This window comes from Myotis myotis, unplaced genomic scaffold, assembly GCF_014108235.1.
Source record: "Myotis myotis isolate mMyoMyo1 unplaced genomic scaffold, mMyoMyo1.p scaffold_m19_p_4, whole genome shotgun sequence".
Taxonomy (NCBI): domain Eukaryota; kingdom Metazoa; phylum Chordata; class Mammalia; order Chiroptera; family Vespertilionidae; genus Myotis; species Myotis myotis.
In genome coordinates this window covers 125427823-125445666 of record NW_023416346.1, presented here as the reverse complement: position 1 = coordinate 125445666, position 17844 = coordinate 125427823, and the positions used below count along the sequence as shown (strand labels likewise).

General features: G+C 39.5%; 1 protein-coding gene across 2 annotated transcripts in view; it reads right to left on the bottom strand.

The window, feature by feature from the left end:
• PIR (pirin) overlaps positions 1-17844 on the bottom strand; it is an 82629-nt gene extending 64785 nt beyond the window's left edge. The window contains exons 1-3 of one of the 2 annotated variants that reach the window (XM_036305443.1): positions 17714-17844; positions 15942-16081; positions 10138-10230 (exon numbers count right to left, since the gene is read on the bottom strand). In XM_036305443.1, the coding sequence (XP_036161336.1) occupies positions 10138-10230; positions 15942-16037 (189 nt within the window). In that variant the 5' untranslated portion in view covers positions 16038-16081; positions 17714-17844. Of the gene's footprint in view, positions 1-10137; positions 10231-15941; positions 16082-16990; positions 17343-17713 lie in introns of those variants that run through there. The other variant, XM_036305444.1, reaches the window with a different exon arrangement.

The following is a 17844-nucleotide window of genomic DNA, read 5'->3' as shown; positions in this document are numbered from 1 at the left end:
AGTCTCACTTAAAAATTAGAATCATTTTAAATTTGCTGACATCGAAGAATATTTAATAACTGGTTGATAGTCTTTATTACATTGTGCCTCCAATTTGTCTACTTAACTCTAAGAATGCGGTCTCTCAGATATAAATAGTTTCTGTTTGTAATCATTAATCAGGTGGGGGGAAATGGGGAAATTTGTTAAGAATTTATGTGAACTACTTTGAAAGAATATTTCAGTGAAACTGCTATTTCCTCATGTAACCTATGTTCATTGACAGACCAGGGCTTAAGTCTTTGCTGTGGGAACTGTCTGCTCGCTGTAGGATGTTCAGCAGCATTCCCGGCTTCTACTCACTAGATGGCAGCAGCATCCCCCAGTTGGTATGACCGGAAATTACCACTTATGGGCAAAATCACCTCCAGTTGAGAACCACTGACATAAGACAGTCTAAAAGCTGAACTTTTAGACTAAAGATAGTTCCAATTTAACATGATTGGATTAATTTGGGAGTTTCAGGATATAGAATTTTGGCCATCCATTTATAAATAAAGAATGAGTTATGCTTTCAAGGCTGTCCCCAGTAATGGCTCAACCTACAGCCTTAGATCCCACCCCTCCCCCCCCCACACACACACATCCAATTTTTAAATCCAAATAAACTACTCACCATTTAGTCTATCCCCATACTATGCCCTCCATCTTTACCCCCACTATTCAGTGAATCATACCTAACTTATTCCTTCAGATTTTACTAAATGGCTAAAATTTTCCTGAATCCCTCCCCGATCTTTCTGTTAGAAGTGCTAGCTTCCCCCTTAGAACATGAAACTTCTTCAACTGGACATCTCTTATTCCTTCTTAATCTTCTTCTAACTTTCTTGCAAAGTAGAAGTCCTCTACCCCCAGGACTAACTCACACATGCATGTAAGCACATGTGTGTGCATGTACACACACACACACACACACACACACACACAATTTTAATTTCCGTTCAGCCAGGGTACATGTGGAAGAGGAGAAAGTTGTGATTATAAATTGAGACACTCTTTTAAGTTTCATGGGAACCTCTCATAGTCCTCAAATATTTCATAGAGGAAGCTGCCCCTAGGTCATCCTCCCCATTACACCATTAGCTTATCTGGTTGACTGGAATAGAACGTAAACTGGGCTGATTTTATGTGGAGGAAGCAGACCCAAGTCGAAAGCCTCAGCAAGAGTTCCTGGAGAGCAGGTGAGCATCAGGAGCTTCATGAGAACACTTTAAAAAAAAAATATATATATATATATATATATATATATATATTTTATTGATTTTTTACAGAGAGGAAGGGAGAGGGATAGAGAGTTAGAAACATCAATGAAAGAGAAACATCGATCAGCTGCCTCCTGCACACTCCCTACTGGGGATGTGCCCGCAACTAAGGTACATGCCCTTGACCGGAATCGAACCTGGGACCCTTGAGTCCGTAGGCTGATGCTCTATCCACTGAGCCAAGCCGGTTAGGGCACAAGAACACTTTTTTTTCCCTTCAAATATGGCATAAGAAGAGGGCATTTTGAAAATATTAGTATTTTAAATAACCAATAGGCATAGGTCGAAACTCTAAAAATACAAAAAGAAAAAGAGAGAGTGAAAATTAACTCTTTCTCATCACCCAGTAACCTTTCCTGGGAGGTGCATTACCAGTTTCTTGGGTATACTTTCAGAGAAAACTTAGGCATATCCAAGAATAAAGGCATCAGTGAAAATAACCCAAGTGTCCATCAATAGATGACTGGATAAATAAAATGTGGTACGCTCATATAATGGAATATTATTCAGTCATAAAAAAGAAATGAAGTACTAATATAAACTACAACATGGATGAACCTTGAAAACATTATGCTCAGTGAAAGAAGCCAGACCTGAGAGACTACATATGGTATGATTCCTTTTCTATGAAATGTTCAGAACAGGCAAATCCATAGACACAGAAAGTGTGGTGGCAAGAAGCTGGGGGAAATGGGAATGAGGACTTATTGCTAATGGGTATGGGATCTTTTTTGGGGGGAGATGAAAAGGTTCTGTAATCAGGTGATACTTGCACAATCATATGAATATACTTAAAACTAATTAATTTTTTAAAAGTTTTGTGAATATATATTTGTATCTGTCATAATGTGTTTGTTTTTTTCTCTAAGCATCATCTTCTTTTGGCATCAAGACATGAATTTTGTAATTTTATTTTCTTTGTATCAATGTAGTCTGTGGAAGTAATCATTCACTAAATTAGTCTGTTTTCCCAACAATAGAATTGATAATAAACAATTTTAAGAGAATAAAGGTATAGTCTTTTCATACCTTTATATTTGCTTTTTAAACAAATCCTACACTGCCAATTCTGTACCTTGCCTTTGTCACTTTCCAACTATCATGGAGATTGGTTCTATATTAGGACATAGCAAACTATGAAGTTTTTCCTGATTGCTGTGCAATTTTTCCTAATGGCTGTGCAGTATACCCTTGTATGGACACATATATTAAACCATTAGTTCTCAACTAGGGCAATTTGGTGGCCCCCTGCCCTGCAACAGACATCTGGCAATGTCTGGAGACATTCATGATTGTCGCAACTAGAGGTAAAAGGTGCTTCTGGCATCTAGTGTAGCAGCAGTTCTCAACCTGTGTGTCGCGAACAATGAAAATACATCCTGCATATCAAATATTTACATTACGATTCATAACAGCAGCAACATTACAGTTATGAAGTAGCAACGAAAATAATTTTATGGTTGGGTCACAACATGAGGAACTGTATTAAAAGGTTGCGGCATTAGGAAGGTTGAGAATCACTGAGGCCAGGGATGCTGCTGAACATCTTAGGACAGACTCTCACAACAAAGAATTATCCACTCGGAATGTTGAAAGTGCCAAGGTTGAGAAATCTTGATTTAAACAGTCCATGAGTAATGAATATTATTTACAATATTTTTTTATAAATAACCCTACATAATATTCCATCTTCCAGATAGGTAACAATTTCCTTACAGATAATTTCCAGATAGATAGATAGATAGATAGATAGATAGATAGATAGATAGATAGAAATAGAGACACAGATACAGATACAGTTAGATAGAGATAGAGATAGAGATAGAGATAGAGATAGAGATAGAGATAGAGATAGAGATAGAGATAGAGGTAGAGGTAGAGATAGAGATGATAGATGTATACTAATTCCCCTATTATTTTGGATACTTTGTTCCTTTTCTACTTTGTAAAATTGCACTGGAATAAATATTCGTATAATAACCTTTTATTTTTATGATGAATTTTTTTCCAGGAAATTAGATTCCTGAAAGTAGGATTACTGGGTTAAAGGGAATAATTTTCCCCCTGGGATTGTATAGTGATATTATTGCCATTGTGAATGGGATGTTCCCATTATATCTGGTCATTGCTTTTATTCAGGAAAATGGGTGATTTTTGCATGATTTATACCCATGTTTTGGTTGATATTCTTAGCACAGTGGTGCCAAGGGATGTCTTGGAGGTAAGGGTGGCTTTAGCTTCCTTCCTATAATCTGTTAGCTTCACCTCTCAATCATGCCAAATAAACATATAAGCTAAAATCCACGTGCTGGCATTGTAACTATAACTTCAGGACAAGTCCTGTGCCCTTGGTCCTCCTCCAGTCATATCGCCACCCAAAGTTGGAGGCAACCACTGTGGGGTTTTCTTTTTTTTAGCATATTACCTACAAATTAATATTTTCCCTCTTCCTTTCCAATAGCTCTAACTCTTATTAACAGCTTCAAAGCTCCCAGAACCATATTAAATCATAATGGTGCTGGTTGATATTCTTGTCTTTTTTTTCCTCAAATTAACAGGGTTATATCTAATATCTCAGTGTTAGATATGACATAGGATGTTCATTGAACAATAGTCTTTATAATGTTGGGAAAGTATCCTTCTCTCCTAGTTTCCTAGAGTATTTTCCCTTCCATCCCCCCAAAATAGATATTAATTTAATAAAGCTTCCTCCCCACAGCCTTGATTCCATAATGGTATGATAAGTTTTGAAAGTGCACAGCAAGCTAGAAAAAGCAGGCTGTATGGGAGACAGGAGATTTGAATCCAGTGTGAGCTTTCCTGTGAATCACCAGGACCTTTCCTTCCTCTTCAGGATATTGTTCAGGCATTGCCTGCAAACTCTGCTGGCTGCCAACCAGTGGATGCTAGTGTGGCCATTCTAGTGGGCACACCCTTAGAAACAAGGAAGGTTTGTTCTCCTGATCAACAAACCTGTTGAGGCTTGTAGTGAAGAACTTTTAAAACATGTCTAAGCTCAACTAAGAACATAATGGACAAAAACATCCTAAAATGTCCCTGAGAAGCAGGCATGACAGTTTAGTCCTGACAGTTCTTAAATTTAACTAGGCAGGAGTGACCAACCATCTTGGTTTCCCCAGGACTGAGGGGATCCAAGGGACACTGGATGTTCAGTGCTAAAATCTGTAAAGTCATGAGGCTATAATTTGAAGGAAGATGTTAAAAGGCATAAAATGCATTTCTTCTCATCAACAAAGTGTGAACTTTGATGGTTTTTCAAGCTAAACTAAACCTTATCAGGGCATGGATTAAAAAGAGAAGAATGTTGCCCAATTTAAAGATCTTTCTTTGTTTCTGATCATTTACAGTTGCTCTAAACCAGCGGTTCTCAACCTGTGGGTCGTGACCCCTTTGGCGGTCGCCTAAGACCATCCTGCATATCAGATATTTACATGATGATTCATAACAGTAGCAACATGACAGTTATGAAGTAGCAACAAAAAGAATTTTATGGTTGGGTCACAACATGAGGAACTGTATTTAAAGGGCCAGAAGGTTGAGAACCACTGCTCTAAACAAATAAGGGGAGGGGGGGTAGATATCAGGCCTGACCAGAAATAGGTCACTGCAAAATTATTCCACCACTCAGGCCTCTGGAAAACAATGCTCCCCAGAATCTAAACTCCTGGCAGGAAATACTGAACAAATTTTCCCCTTTGTCTTTGTGACCACCAGCTGTGCCTCCTCTAGGACATTTCTTCCTCCTCAATTTTCAGGCAAGTCTTTAACAGAAAATATACAGCTAGCCAAACCAAAGAGCTAAGTTTTTTTTTAAAAAATTATTAACATTAACTCAGTAAAATCAGCTTCTCTTATCTCATAGAATTACAATATCTCTAATTTGCAAAGTCATCTAGAAGAGCACTTCTCAAATGTTAGTGTGCACATCAGTCACTTGAGGATGTTCTTAAAATGCAGGTTCTGACTTAGTAAATCTCAGGAGGAGCCTGAGGTTCCAGGTGAGACCAGGCATACCCATCACATTGAGGTAATAAGAATTTTGTAGAATAATATTCTCCACATTTCTTTGATTGTGTATCATTATTAATTTTAAAAATGAGCATGGACTCAAAATATGTGTATTTATTTATATTTTATATTCATGTGTTAGTACAGCGTAATTTCATTCTTATTTTAAAAATCCTTCTGAGCTCTAATATTTTTTTATTCCAGCACAGCACTGACTCATGTAGTACACAACCATTTTAAGGAACACTGAATCTGGTAACACATCCATTATGTTAACATTCAGTGCATGTCTGTATTTCCCAGAAATACAAACTTCAACTCAGGGAGGCTGTTCTACCTCCGCATAATGAATTGTTATAAAGTTCGTCCTTTTGGTTTGATTCTATGCTTTGTATCCAAAGGTTTACCTTTAGAGGTATGCAAAACAAGCCTAATCCCTCCTAACACTATTGAAAATCCTATCACTGAAAAGGGCCTGATTTCCTTACTATAAACAGAGCTTCTATAAAATAATACCAGCAGCCGAAACCGGTTTGGCTCAGTGGATAGAGCGTCGGCCTGCGGACTGAAGGGTCCCAGGTTCGATTCCGGTCAAGGGCATGTACCTGGGTTGCGGGCATATCCCCAGTGGGAGATGTGCAGGAGGCAGCTGATCGATGTTTCTCTCTCATCGATGTTTCTAACTCTCTATCTCTCTCCCTTTCTCTCTGTAAAAAATCAATAAAATATATTTTAAAAAATAATAATAATAATACCAGCAAACCAACAGAAAAAAATAGGGCAAGGATATAAATATGTATGGTAAACAAATGCTTAAAAATGAAAAGTTAATCACTTCACTCAGATAAAAGAAATACAAATTAAAACTATCATGAGGCATTATTTTTCACTTGTCAAAACATCAAAGATAAAGAGAAGTTGGGTAAATATATTGTGTTGGTGATACTGAGGGAAAACAGGTACCCTCATACATCATTGCAGTCATGTCAACTGATACAACCTTCACAACAGATGTTTAATAAAGCCAGTAAAGATTTGCTTTTTGAAGAATATTGGGAAAATGCTAAGAGTATAATGTTAAGTTTAAAAAAGACACAAAACATATACAGCATGATACCAGAAGAAAGTACTAGAAGAAAACACATTAAAACAATAACAATACCTACTTCTGGATGGAAAGATAACTTAAGAAGTAATTCTAACTTTGTTCTTTGTACTAATAGCATTTTCAAAATTTATAGCAAGCCTGTTGAAAATGCTCCAGGGATGTATAGAGCAAGAGCAGAACAGACTTGCTGGACCTCTCTGACAATTCAATATGCAGTCAGTGAGCCATGACTGTTAGTTATGTCAAGTGCTGTGCCAAGACTGAGGTAATGAGCCCTTGCTGGTTTGGCTCAGTGGATAGAGCGTCAGCCTGTGGACTGAAGGGTCCCGGGTTCAATTCTGGTCAAGGACATGTACCTTGGTTGCAGGTTCCCCAGCCCTGGTCAGGGTGCATGCAGGAGGCAACCAATCGATGTGTCTCTCTCACATTAATGTTTCTCTTTTTCCCTCTCCCTCTCTAAAAAAGTCAATGGAAAAATATCCTTAGGTGAGGATTAACAAACAAACAAAAGACAGGTAATGGGGTGTAATGGGAATGCCCTTATGGAGGGCCTAGAATGCCCAAAACCACAAGTCTGGACACTTGGATACGGACTCCATAGGGACACCAATATGAATGGGATCTCTACCCTTTGTGGGCTATAAGAACTCAGAGCTCCCACCACCCAATGCTTGAGCTTGGCCATACCATGGGTCATAGTCAGAGCCCTGCTGGACTTCACACCACCGGGCGTGTGCTGCCACTGTTGCCACCTGGCTTAAGACCCCTGCCCACCTCTCTACCTGCAGACACTGCCAGTGATTGGGACTTTGCTCTGGACACTTGCTCTCTCGCTTCTATCGCATAAGCTCCCCCTCTCTGTGTGTAACCTGTGTGTGACTCTATTGGCTTATTGGGGCAGTCTCCCCTAATAAACCTGGCATTGTGGAAAGACACAACATATGTAACTCCTTTCGGGGATGCTCCCTTGCTGAAGACAAAGGAGGCAATACCAGCCTACAAGTGGAACTGGTTTTAAATTGCATACTTTTAAAGTTTATATTAAGACCGAGATGACTCCTTGGCTTATCTACACTCCTGGGGGAAACTGATACAGTTGATTCTAGTTACTCTTAGTAGTAATATTCTATTAAAGGTGCCATGATCACTGAATTAGCAAACACTGAGCCACTGCTTCTAGAGAAACACAGGAATGTGATCCTACAAGCTTCTGGCCACATTTTCGTTAACTGACCAACACATAACCTTGTTTTATATTTGTTTCCATTTAAAGACACTTTATTTAACATATATTGTTGATTAATTAATATTGAACTCTTAGCCAACAGCACTATAACTCATGCCTGAAAGAAGGTTATGTAACACACGTATTTTCTCTATAAGGCACCTCACAGCCTTTTGCACTTAGGGACACCAGACTGTACTTCAGTTGGAGGTCATTTTAAACAGTGAATTAACCAACAAAAAAAAAGCACTAACATGTAAAAAATGTGACATTAAATAGGCCTCAAGGAGGACACCTGTTTACAGTATGAGAGCTGAAACAGGAAGCAGAGCATCACCTTGTTCATCCTCAGCTGGGAACATGCACCTTGGGCCTGTCTGTGCACATCCATGAATTAAAAGTATTGATTTTGGGATTACAAATAAATTTAGCAAGTAGATGATTCATAAATACAGAATCCTCAAAATAATGAGGATCGACTACAGTTATGAATATATTTTTTTTAAATATATTTTATTGATTTTTCACAGAGAGGAAGGGAGAGAGATAGAGAGAGTTAGAAACATCGATGAGAGAGAAACATCGATCAGCTGCCTCTTGCACATCCCCCACCGGGGATGTGCCCGCAACCCAGGTACATGCCCTTGACCGGAATCGAACCCGGGACCTCTCAGTCCGCAGGCTGACGCTCTATCCACTGAGCCAAACCGGTTTCGGCATGAATATATTTTTAAGGAAGATTCTTACTCAAAAGAAAAAAATCAAATACCAATATTCTACAGCTAAACTCCTTGAGTAGTTTAAAGTTGAGTACCTTACAAATTATAGCAGTCCCCCTTTTCATAACGGAGAGGAGAGCAATGTATTTTGTCCTTTTATATAGTCATTGTCTTAAGGAAAAGCCATCTCTTTTTATTATTCAGTTAAATTTAGCCAGTAGTTGTGGAGTATATCCAACTGGAAAACATGGAGATGTGTGGGATTATCTCAGCTGAAGCAATTTACAGTCCTCTTGGGCATGGCCAAGGGAGGTGGCAATTAAGGCAATTCTTCAATTGCCGCCTCCAATTCAAGACAGACAGGATATGATTGGGGTCACCATAGAGACCTAATATTCTGATGTGCATGAACCCAGTAAAAAATATAATGCTAAGGAGACCAAATGAAGGAGAAAGTGCATCTACTTGGGATTGTCTGGAAAGCCTGATGGAGAAAATAATATTTGAAAAGACGATGAAAGATTAGCAAAATGGTAACTGGAGCTATAGGATGGGATGGTGAGAATGTCTTCATACCAGTAGCAGAAGAGCACAGTGGGGACATATGATTTGGAACTGGCTCAGAATCCAGCAAGAGTATAGGGTAGGTGAAAGGAATGAAAAAGAAACTGGAAAGCAAATGGCTAAATGACGAAGGGAGACCTGACTACTTTGATCATTCATGCTACGTATTTCCAGAAGCTTCTTGCTTCATCCCTATAATGGTGAACTGTTTACCTGTCCATCTTTTGCCTCCTTAACTAGACTGCATACTGGAGGCAATCAATGGTCAGGCCTCATTCTTTGCTAGCCTCCCTCTCTCTGTGTTCTCCCCACACTCCCCAACATACAAACACACACACTAGTATGCAAAAGATTACTCAACACCAATGCCTGCTTGCCACCAGCTTTCAATAAATATTTACTCATTTAATAATTGGCTTGACAAACACACTAAATCTTTAACAAGCCCCGGTATGTTCCCAAAATTACTGGTTTTTCTCAAGGAGCAGATGGCTAAACTTTGTAACTATCCTGGTATTTTTCCAGAATATATGTATATGTGGAGAACAGGAATTTTTGAAAGTGCCGCAATATTATATTACACATTTCTATTTCTATATCTAAAACTGAAAACAAATTTGCAGCAGAATCTCTATAAATTTTACAGTTAACTTTGTAAATGTATATGTATGTCCTTAAAATTCTCATTTTTAGGCTATGTTCTATTTTAACCACCTTGATTATATAAACTTACAACTGAGTTTAAATACTCAGAGTGATCTTAGACTGTCTTTTGGGTTTAAACTATTATATTACATGAGGTTATTTCTGAATATTCTTGAAGAGAAACAAGTTTTAAATATAAAATTATTTTAATCATATCTTAAAGTTTTTCTCCTACCTCCAACAAATTTTAATTATATAAATATTTTAAGAAGTCAATTCTTGCTCTTAACTGCTTGAATAGGAATGTCTCCAGTGTTATAAATGCAAAGAATATTAAAAATCAGTAAATATACCCATTTGGGTATACGTCGTGTAAAATAGATATTACAATTCACTAATAGCCAGTCAATAGCCAGGAACTTATAAATTAATTTTTGCCAATATCCATTGCTTCAGAAGTTGAATTTATCATTAAAAATGATTAGTAAATTTAAAAAGAGGCAAGTTTTAAAATACACACTTTTGCAGTTAAATTATTTTACTTACTGTCTCAAAACCTCGATGTGGGTGATCAGGAAATCCACCTGGTCTACCACCTTTAAATTCATCAAACAGCAAAAATGGATCCAGATTTTTTAACTGAAATAAAAATAAAATTCAGCAAATTAGGCATGCCTTTTAAGCCACACTACTAGGGACCACATTCATGAACCGATCTAGAAGAATTCACTAAAAACCACATAGCCAATGAGCAACTTATTGAAATGAAAATTGCTTTCAGAAAAGAAATACACACACACACACACACACACACACACACACACACACACACAGATTCACTGATTAAGTTAGAATTGACATTTTATGAGAAGTGTGAACAAACATTTCTTAATCATCTAAGATCTAAATAATCCAGCAGAAACTGATAGAGTCTGTATCCTAAACAGATTGATAATCTCATGGGGGAACAGACTAGAAAGTCACTGATTGCACTGTGTTGATAAATGCTCTAGAGGAAGACACTTTATTACACATGAGTGGGGCAGGATCAGGGAAGATGTCACTTAAACTGGGTCTTGAAGTATATGTAGCAGTTCAGTAGAAGGGGGAGAAGGAAGATTATTCCAAGAAAAAGAGCAAAGACACAGCTTGGCAAGCTTGAAGAACTACAAGGAAATGACTCTATTGGGGCAAAGGATGCACCTAGAATTATGATGAGAGATCGGCTGAGGAGAGAGGTCAAACCTTAAAGAAGTTTGGGTTTTATCTTTAAGAAGATGGATTATAATCAGAGGTTGCGATAATCAGATTTAGAAAGATCACTCTAGCACACATGTGGAAGGTGGTTTAGGAAAGGAAGAGGACGGAGACAAAGAGTATTTAGAAAGTCACTTCAATAGTCCAGGCAAGGAGAAATGCCAGGCCTAAGGCAATGGCAGTGGTGATGAAGAATGGGAACAAGAAAGAGCATTAGATAATTCCCAAACTTCTAGCTATGGTGCCTGGGAGGATGGCAAGGCCATCCAGAAACACAAGGAATATAGTAAAAGCAGCCATGGTGACTTCATTTTAGTTCACATTGAGTTTGCGCTATCTACATAAATGTTATCTGTATAAATGGAACTTTAAATATTTAATGTCCAGTATATTGTGCAAAAGCTAGAAGACAACTGAAGATAAATATCAAGCTCAAATGAGAGGTAGAAACAGATTGGAGTTGCTCTGAATCTAAGAACCAATTTGGGAAAAATGCACATTTACATAATATTGTGTTATCTCCAGTTTAGATCTTTGAAAATGTCTTTGAATAGGATTTATTTTCTCCACAAAGATTTTGCATAATTTTTTCTAGATAATATCATTTTAAAGGTATTATAAATAATATTTTTAAATTATATTTTTGAACAGTTTGCTTCTGGGGATAAGAAATGTGGATAGAAAGGCAATTTTGAATATTTCTATGCTCTTATTAATTTTAACAATTTATCTGTAGTTTCTTTGGGTTTTCTTTGCAAATATTCACAGAATCTGTGTATATTTATCAATAAGCTTTTGCCCAGAAGCTTACAAACAAATTTTTCATTTGCATTAAAGCTGTAGCAGGTTGCTAAGCTTAGCTGGCCTCTGCATGTCTTCTCATTCTGGGTCCCAAGCGTTAACAGTGGTCACTATCAAGAAGATGCTTTTCTGACAGCCAAGGTCAAGAGCAAAAATGAGCCAAGTCAATGGTGCACAATCACATTAACACATCCTATTGGTCAAAGCACATGACATGGCAAGTCCAAAGTTAGGGAGGGAGGAACTTAAACTCTCCATATGGGACTCAGGAAAATTCCTCAACCTTATGAAGAGATCTACAGAAAACCTGCATTGAACCACCTGGTTACTGGTGAAACTTTAAAAACAATCCGTAAAATCACGGACAAGATAAGGATGTCTATTACCATCATTTCTACTCAGCTCTGTTGTAGAGGTGCTAGCTTGCAAAAAGAAGAAAAAGGAATAGAAAGCATAAAGATTTAAAAATGAGGGGAAAAAGTTATTTGCTGATGGGTGTTAATTGGAATATTTCCTCCCTCCTTGTAATACAGCAATTTTCAACCTTTTTCATCTCATGGCACACATAAAGTAATTACTAAACTTCTGTAGCACACCAAAAATATATTTTTTGCTGATCTGGCAAAAAATAGGTGTAACTGTGATTCATTCACATCTGATGGCTACTGTTATGTTGGAGGTTATAATTTTTAAATTTGACAATTTCAGGGACAAGAGGTCAGTTCTCCTAACTAGTCAGGCATTGCATGTTTTAAATATTTCCGCACACTGTTGAAAATTACTGCTGTAATGGGATTATGCTCTCCCTGATATTTCCAGTACCCACCTGGGACTATACATAATTATAGTATATTCCCCTATATGTCCTATGCTGTACTTTACATCTCAAGACTATTCTGTAACTACCAATCTGTACTTGTCAATCCCTTCACCTTTTTAACCCAGCCCTCAACCCTCTCCCCTTTGGCAACCATGAGTCCATTTCTGTTTTGTTTGTTCATTTATATTGCTCTTTAGATTCCACATATAAATGAAATCATATGGTATTTTTCTTTGTCTGGCTTGTTTTGCTACCTAATTAATTTTATTTGTTTGTTTGTTTGTTTGTTTATTTCAAGGTATCTACTCTGTCATATTGTTAGACCTGAAAGTATCAAATGCTTTCTTTGACTCTGTCTCTGGTTTTGACTCTTCTTTTCACTATCTATTGGTGCACACCACATGTGTATGTATATCATACAGGTGTATATATGTAACATATATTGTACATACGCACACAAATTCAACAATCTACTGAAAGATTTTTTTGGTTTTATTTTATTTTATTTTATTGTTGACATACAAATGTACATTCTATATAATCACCATGAGGTAAGATATATGATTATATGTAAAACTAGAGACCCGGTGCATGAAATTTGTGCACAGGGGATGGGGTGGGTCCCCTCAGCCCAGCCTGCACCCTCTTCCAATCCAGGACCGCTTGGGGGATGTCCAACTGCCAGCAGTCAGACATCCCTCTCACAATCCTGGACTGCTGGCTCCTAACTGCTCACCTGCCTGATTGCCCCTAACTGACCCCCCTGCAAGCCTGATCACCCCTAACCGCCTCTGCCTGCCAGCCTGATCGCTCCGTACTGCCCCCCCTGCTGGCCGGATTGCCCCTAACTGCCTCCCTGCCGGCCTGATCACCCCTAACTGCCTCTGCCTGCCAGCCTGATCACCCTCAACTGCCCCCCCCACCAGCCTGATTGCCCCCAACAGACCCCCCTGCTGGCCTGGTCGCCCCATGCAGCCTGCTAGTCAGTGGTTTGCTCGCCCCTCACTGCCCCCCCCCCCTCCGCTGGCCTGGTCACCCCATGCAGCCTGCTGCTCGGTTGTTTGGTCGCCCCTCACTAACCCCCATGCTGGCCTGGAGGCCCCATGCAGCCTGCTGCTCAGTCGTTTGATAGCCCCTCACTAACCCCCCTGCCAGCCTGGTCACCCCACACAGCCTGTTTGGTCGTCTGTTCAGTTGTGATGGTCACTTAGGCTTTTATATAGATAGACCAGAGACCTGTTGCATGAAGAGATTCTTGCATTAGGCCTTCCTTTCCTCTGGCTGCTGGCACCTGTTTTCCTCTGGCACCCGGCACATAGGCCTTCGCTCTGGCCAGGCTCCAGCCGGAGCTGGCCCTGCGGGTATGAGGCTTTCACTGCTCCGCTGGCCCCGCGGCCATGAGGCTTTCGCTGCTCCGCCAGCCCTGGAGCTGTCAGGCCTCACTCCACCGCTGGGAGCCTATGTATGCAAATTAACCACCATCTTTGTTAGGTTAATTGCATACTCTCCTGATTGGCTGGTTAGCATAGTGAAGGTATGGTCAATTTACATGTTTGTCTATTATTAGGTAAGATGTTTGGGTCTTTAAAGCATAGGTTGTGAGCCAGGGACTCTTAACTGGTGTAGAATTCAGGGTGGCTGTGAACTTGGCTGAGGAAAAAAGAGTATATCCTTATTTTCCCTAACCTCTAACTGAAATTTTCTTTTTTTTTTTTTTTGTAGTAAAATATACATAACATAAATGTTACCATTTTAACCATTTTTAAGTATTAGTTCAGTGGCATTAAGCACACTGTCATTGGTGTGCAACAGTCACCATCATCCATCTCCAGTCTGAAATTTTGACATTTGCTTCAATTATGAATGTAGTAAAAGAATCACAGTAAAATACTAGTACCTGTGACTTTGTCACCAATACAAATCAAAGGTATTTACATTTCATATTACAGTTGTTGCAGGTATATTGAACTATTTTTCATGCTTTTAACAACTTTGAAATTAGGTAGTTAGAACTGCCACCAAGTCTTGCTGTTTAATGTAAAACTATTAGATTACAAATGTGTTTTATAATATTTTGCTAAACATAAAGTTTTCCTTTGCAATCCTATGTATTTTATGCATTTAAAAAACAATATTCTGAAAAGGAATTGATAGGTTTCACCAAACCACCAAAAGGGGTTCACAAGTCAAAAACAATGTAGGAACCCTCAGCAGATGTGTTCCTGACAGATGGAGTAATTAAAGTATTAACTACCCTCAACAAATAATAATGGGTTTACTGATAGGTGTCCAAATTCTTTACATCTGTTCTATTGGTGATGTGGCCTAATAGAATATGACACCACATCCACCTGCATCTCCCAACATCCATTGTGCATTTAATAATCCCTTAGGATAATCCTGTTTGCATCTATCTTTTGGAAAACAATGTTGATGGACCTCAAAAGTTATTCATAGTTAAAAAGTAAGCTAATGATAGAAAGAGTATGAGAATATCAGAGCAGATTTTAAGAGGAACAAACATTTCAAAATGAATCCATTGCCCTACATGGGATGTAATATACAGTATGGTGACTATAGGTAATATATTGTATTGCATATTTAAAATTTGCTAAAATATATCTTAAAAGTCCTCATCACAAGAAAAAAAAAATTTGTAACTATGTATGGTGACAGATGTTATCTAGACTTATTGTGGTGATCATTTCACTATATATACAAATATTGTATCATTATGTTGCACCTGAAACTAATACCTCAAAAAACTTTTTGGTTTCTTTTTTTTTTTAATCTGGTAGGGTGCTGGGCACAGTACTCCCTGGGTTATAGCCATTATTTAATGGGCACATAAGATTTTCTTTTCCACAAGTCCCATGTTTCCCATAATTTTCAAATGAAAGAGCTCTCTAATGTTGAAAAACATCTACATAACCTATAGCTGCCTTCTCTGATAGCCCCTACTTACCTCCACCACCACAAAAGGACCACAGTGTTGGGTCCCAGCAGTCTCCCTATGAACCCAAATCCCTGGCAATGGCTGACTGGCCAAGGGTATAGACCTGACCCATGCCAATCCAATCAGATTCTCTCTCTTAGGAATTTGGAACTGAGACTCAGAGTTAGCCCCTTGTACTTTTACTTGTAGGCATGTAGAGTTGAGGGCATACAGCGGGCACGTCTGCTAATACGCATGCTGAGGCTGGTGGGATGTGGGTATGCAGAGAGAGGCAGAGACATTTCATTAAGCTCATCTACACCTTCTGCTCAGGACCTCTATATCCACAATACAGAAATCCCCTTTTGGTTGGAGTTAGTCCGTAGGGGACCACAAATGCCAGATCTACACTTGACTCCTATGGCCCCACACAAAGCAGCTCATGTTGGTTTTGGGCCCGCTATTCCCAAGTTTGCCCTCCGTGTCCTACCAGTCCCTTCCTCAAAAAAGCACAAAACAGCCACCAAACCAACATACCTCAGGTCTGCCGATGCTTCTGCGGACCCTTGCTCCAACCCCTTCTGACTGCTCCTGGCTGAGCACTGAGAGGGTGACTTTCTTGGAGGACACCATGTTGCAGTCTTAAAAGGAACTGTTCTGATGCTGAACTGTAGAGGCTGGAGGGCAAAAGGCAGGGGGGAACAAAAAAATAGTCACTAAGTCCTAAGTCACAGCTAAGGACTGCAAAATAAAGGATATTAAAATCAATCATGCCCAAGGCAGCTGGTCGATGTTTCTCTCTCATCGATGTTTCTAACTCTCTATCTCTCTCCTTTCCTCTCTGTAAAAACTCAATAAAATATATTTTAAAAAAAATCAATCATGCCCAAAATACTAATTTATTGATTGCTTCCTATATATGAGATGTGGGTTAGGTGATTTAAACAGCAGTCATGATGGTGAACGAATGTGTTTGAATACTTACTTGGTTCCTAGCTACTAATTATTTACTACTGTTATCTCATATGATCCTACAGCCATCTTCTACAAGGTTTAGCAATACTAGTATGGGCACTTTATCTGCTTTACCTCACTGAAATTTCTCAGACTGCTCTCCCCTTTTCTCTCCCCCCCCCCAGGCTGAGAGAGCTTCACATGGTGACTCAGGAACACAGAGAAAAAAACAAGATGTCTGTGACTCTCTAGATCAGAGGTGGGCAAACTTTTTGACTCGAGGGCCACAATGGGTTCTTAAACTGGACCGGAGGGCCGGAACAAAAGCATGGATGGAGTGTTTGTGTGAACTAATATAAATTCAAAGTAAACATCATTACATAAAAGGGTACGGTCTTTTTTTCTCTTTAGTTTTATTCATTTCAAACGGGCCGGATCCGGCCCCAGGGCCATAGTTTGCCCACGGCTGCTCTAGATGCTGAAGACAGTGGCATTGAAAGGGATCTTTGAGGATCATTATCAAATTCAAAGACCCATCTATCCCTGAAGTCCAGGACCAACATTTCTGGCAAGAAATCTTTGGGCTTTCTCATGAAGTCTTCAAGAGCACAGGAAATTCCTAGAGAAGGTACCTTTGGCAATGCATCCAGGATTTCAGGACCGAGCACAGAACAAATCCCTTTTCCTCTTCAAATGCTTGCAGATAGTAACTTCAATCCCTAAAGCTCTTCTTCAAGAGAAATATAATCCATTCCTTCAAAGATTCCCACTCAAACCAACTGATGCTTTACGAGCATAAACCCTGGAGCCAGACAGCCTGGGTTTGCATCCCAACTTCCCCATTTATCATCTGTGTGGCCTAAGGCCAACTGCTAATTCTCTCCTTCCTCAGTTTTTCCATCTGCAAAATAGGAGTGATAAGACTGCCTACCTCAAAGGAGTGCAGTCAGTGCTCTGAGCACTCTACCTGGCAATTCCCCTCCCCTGTCAGTCAAGGCTCACTAAGAGGAGCAGGTAATCAATATTTATTGGATGCTGGACTGTGAGAAACAGAAGTTCTCAAGCTTCAAAGCTGTACAGAACGAACAATAATCACCTACAAGCAATTCAAAAGTATTTTGACTCCATCTAGACTATTTCTGGGTCCTTCCAGGCTCCTAGAATTCAGAAAGAAAAGCTGGCTACCACTTTCACCAAATTGCAAAGTACTACACAGCATCTCTAGTCATCTCCCTCTGAGACTTCCCTAGGCATCAGAAGCAGGAGGGGCTGGGTGCTGATCCCTGTTGCCCTGCATCCCCACCCCCACCCCCCACGCGCCCCACCACCCACCCAGTGAGCACCCGGGTACTCACATGGCGACAGCTAGAGTCTGTGCAGCAATGTGAGCTCCGGCAGTGGGCTGGAGCGCAGGGAGGAGGCGTGCAGGGCGCGGAGGAACCCGTCTCATCGTGACTCAGCACTTCGCTGCTGCTGTAGAGAGGCG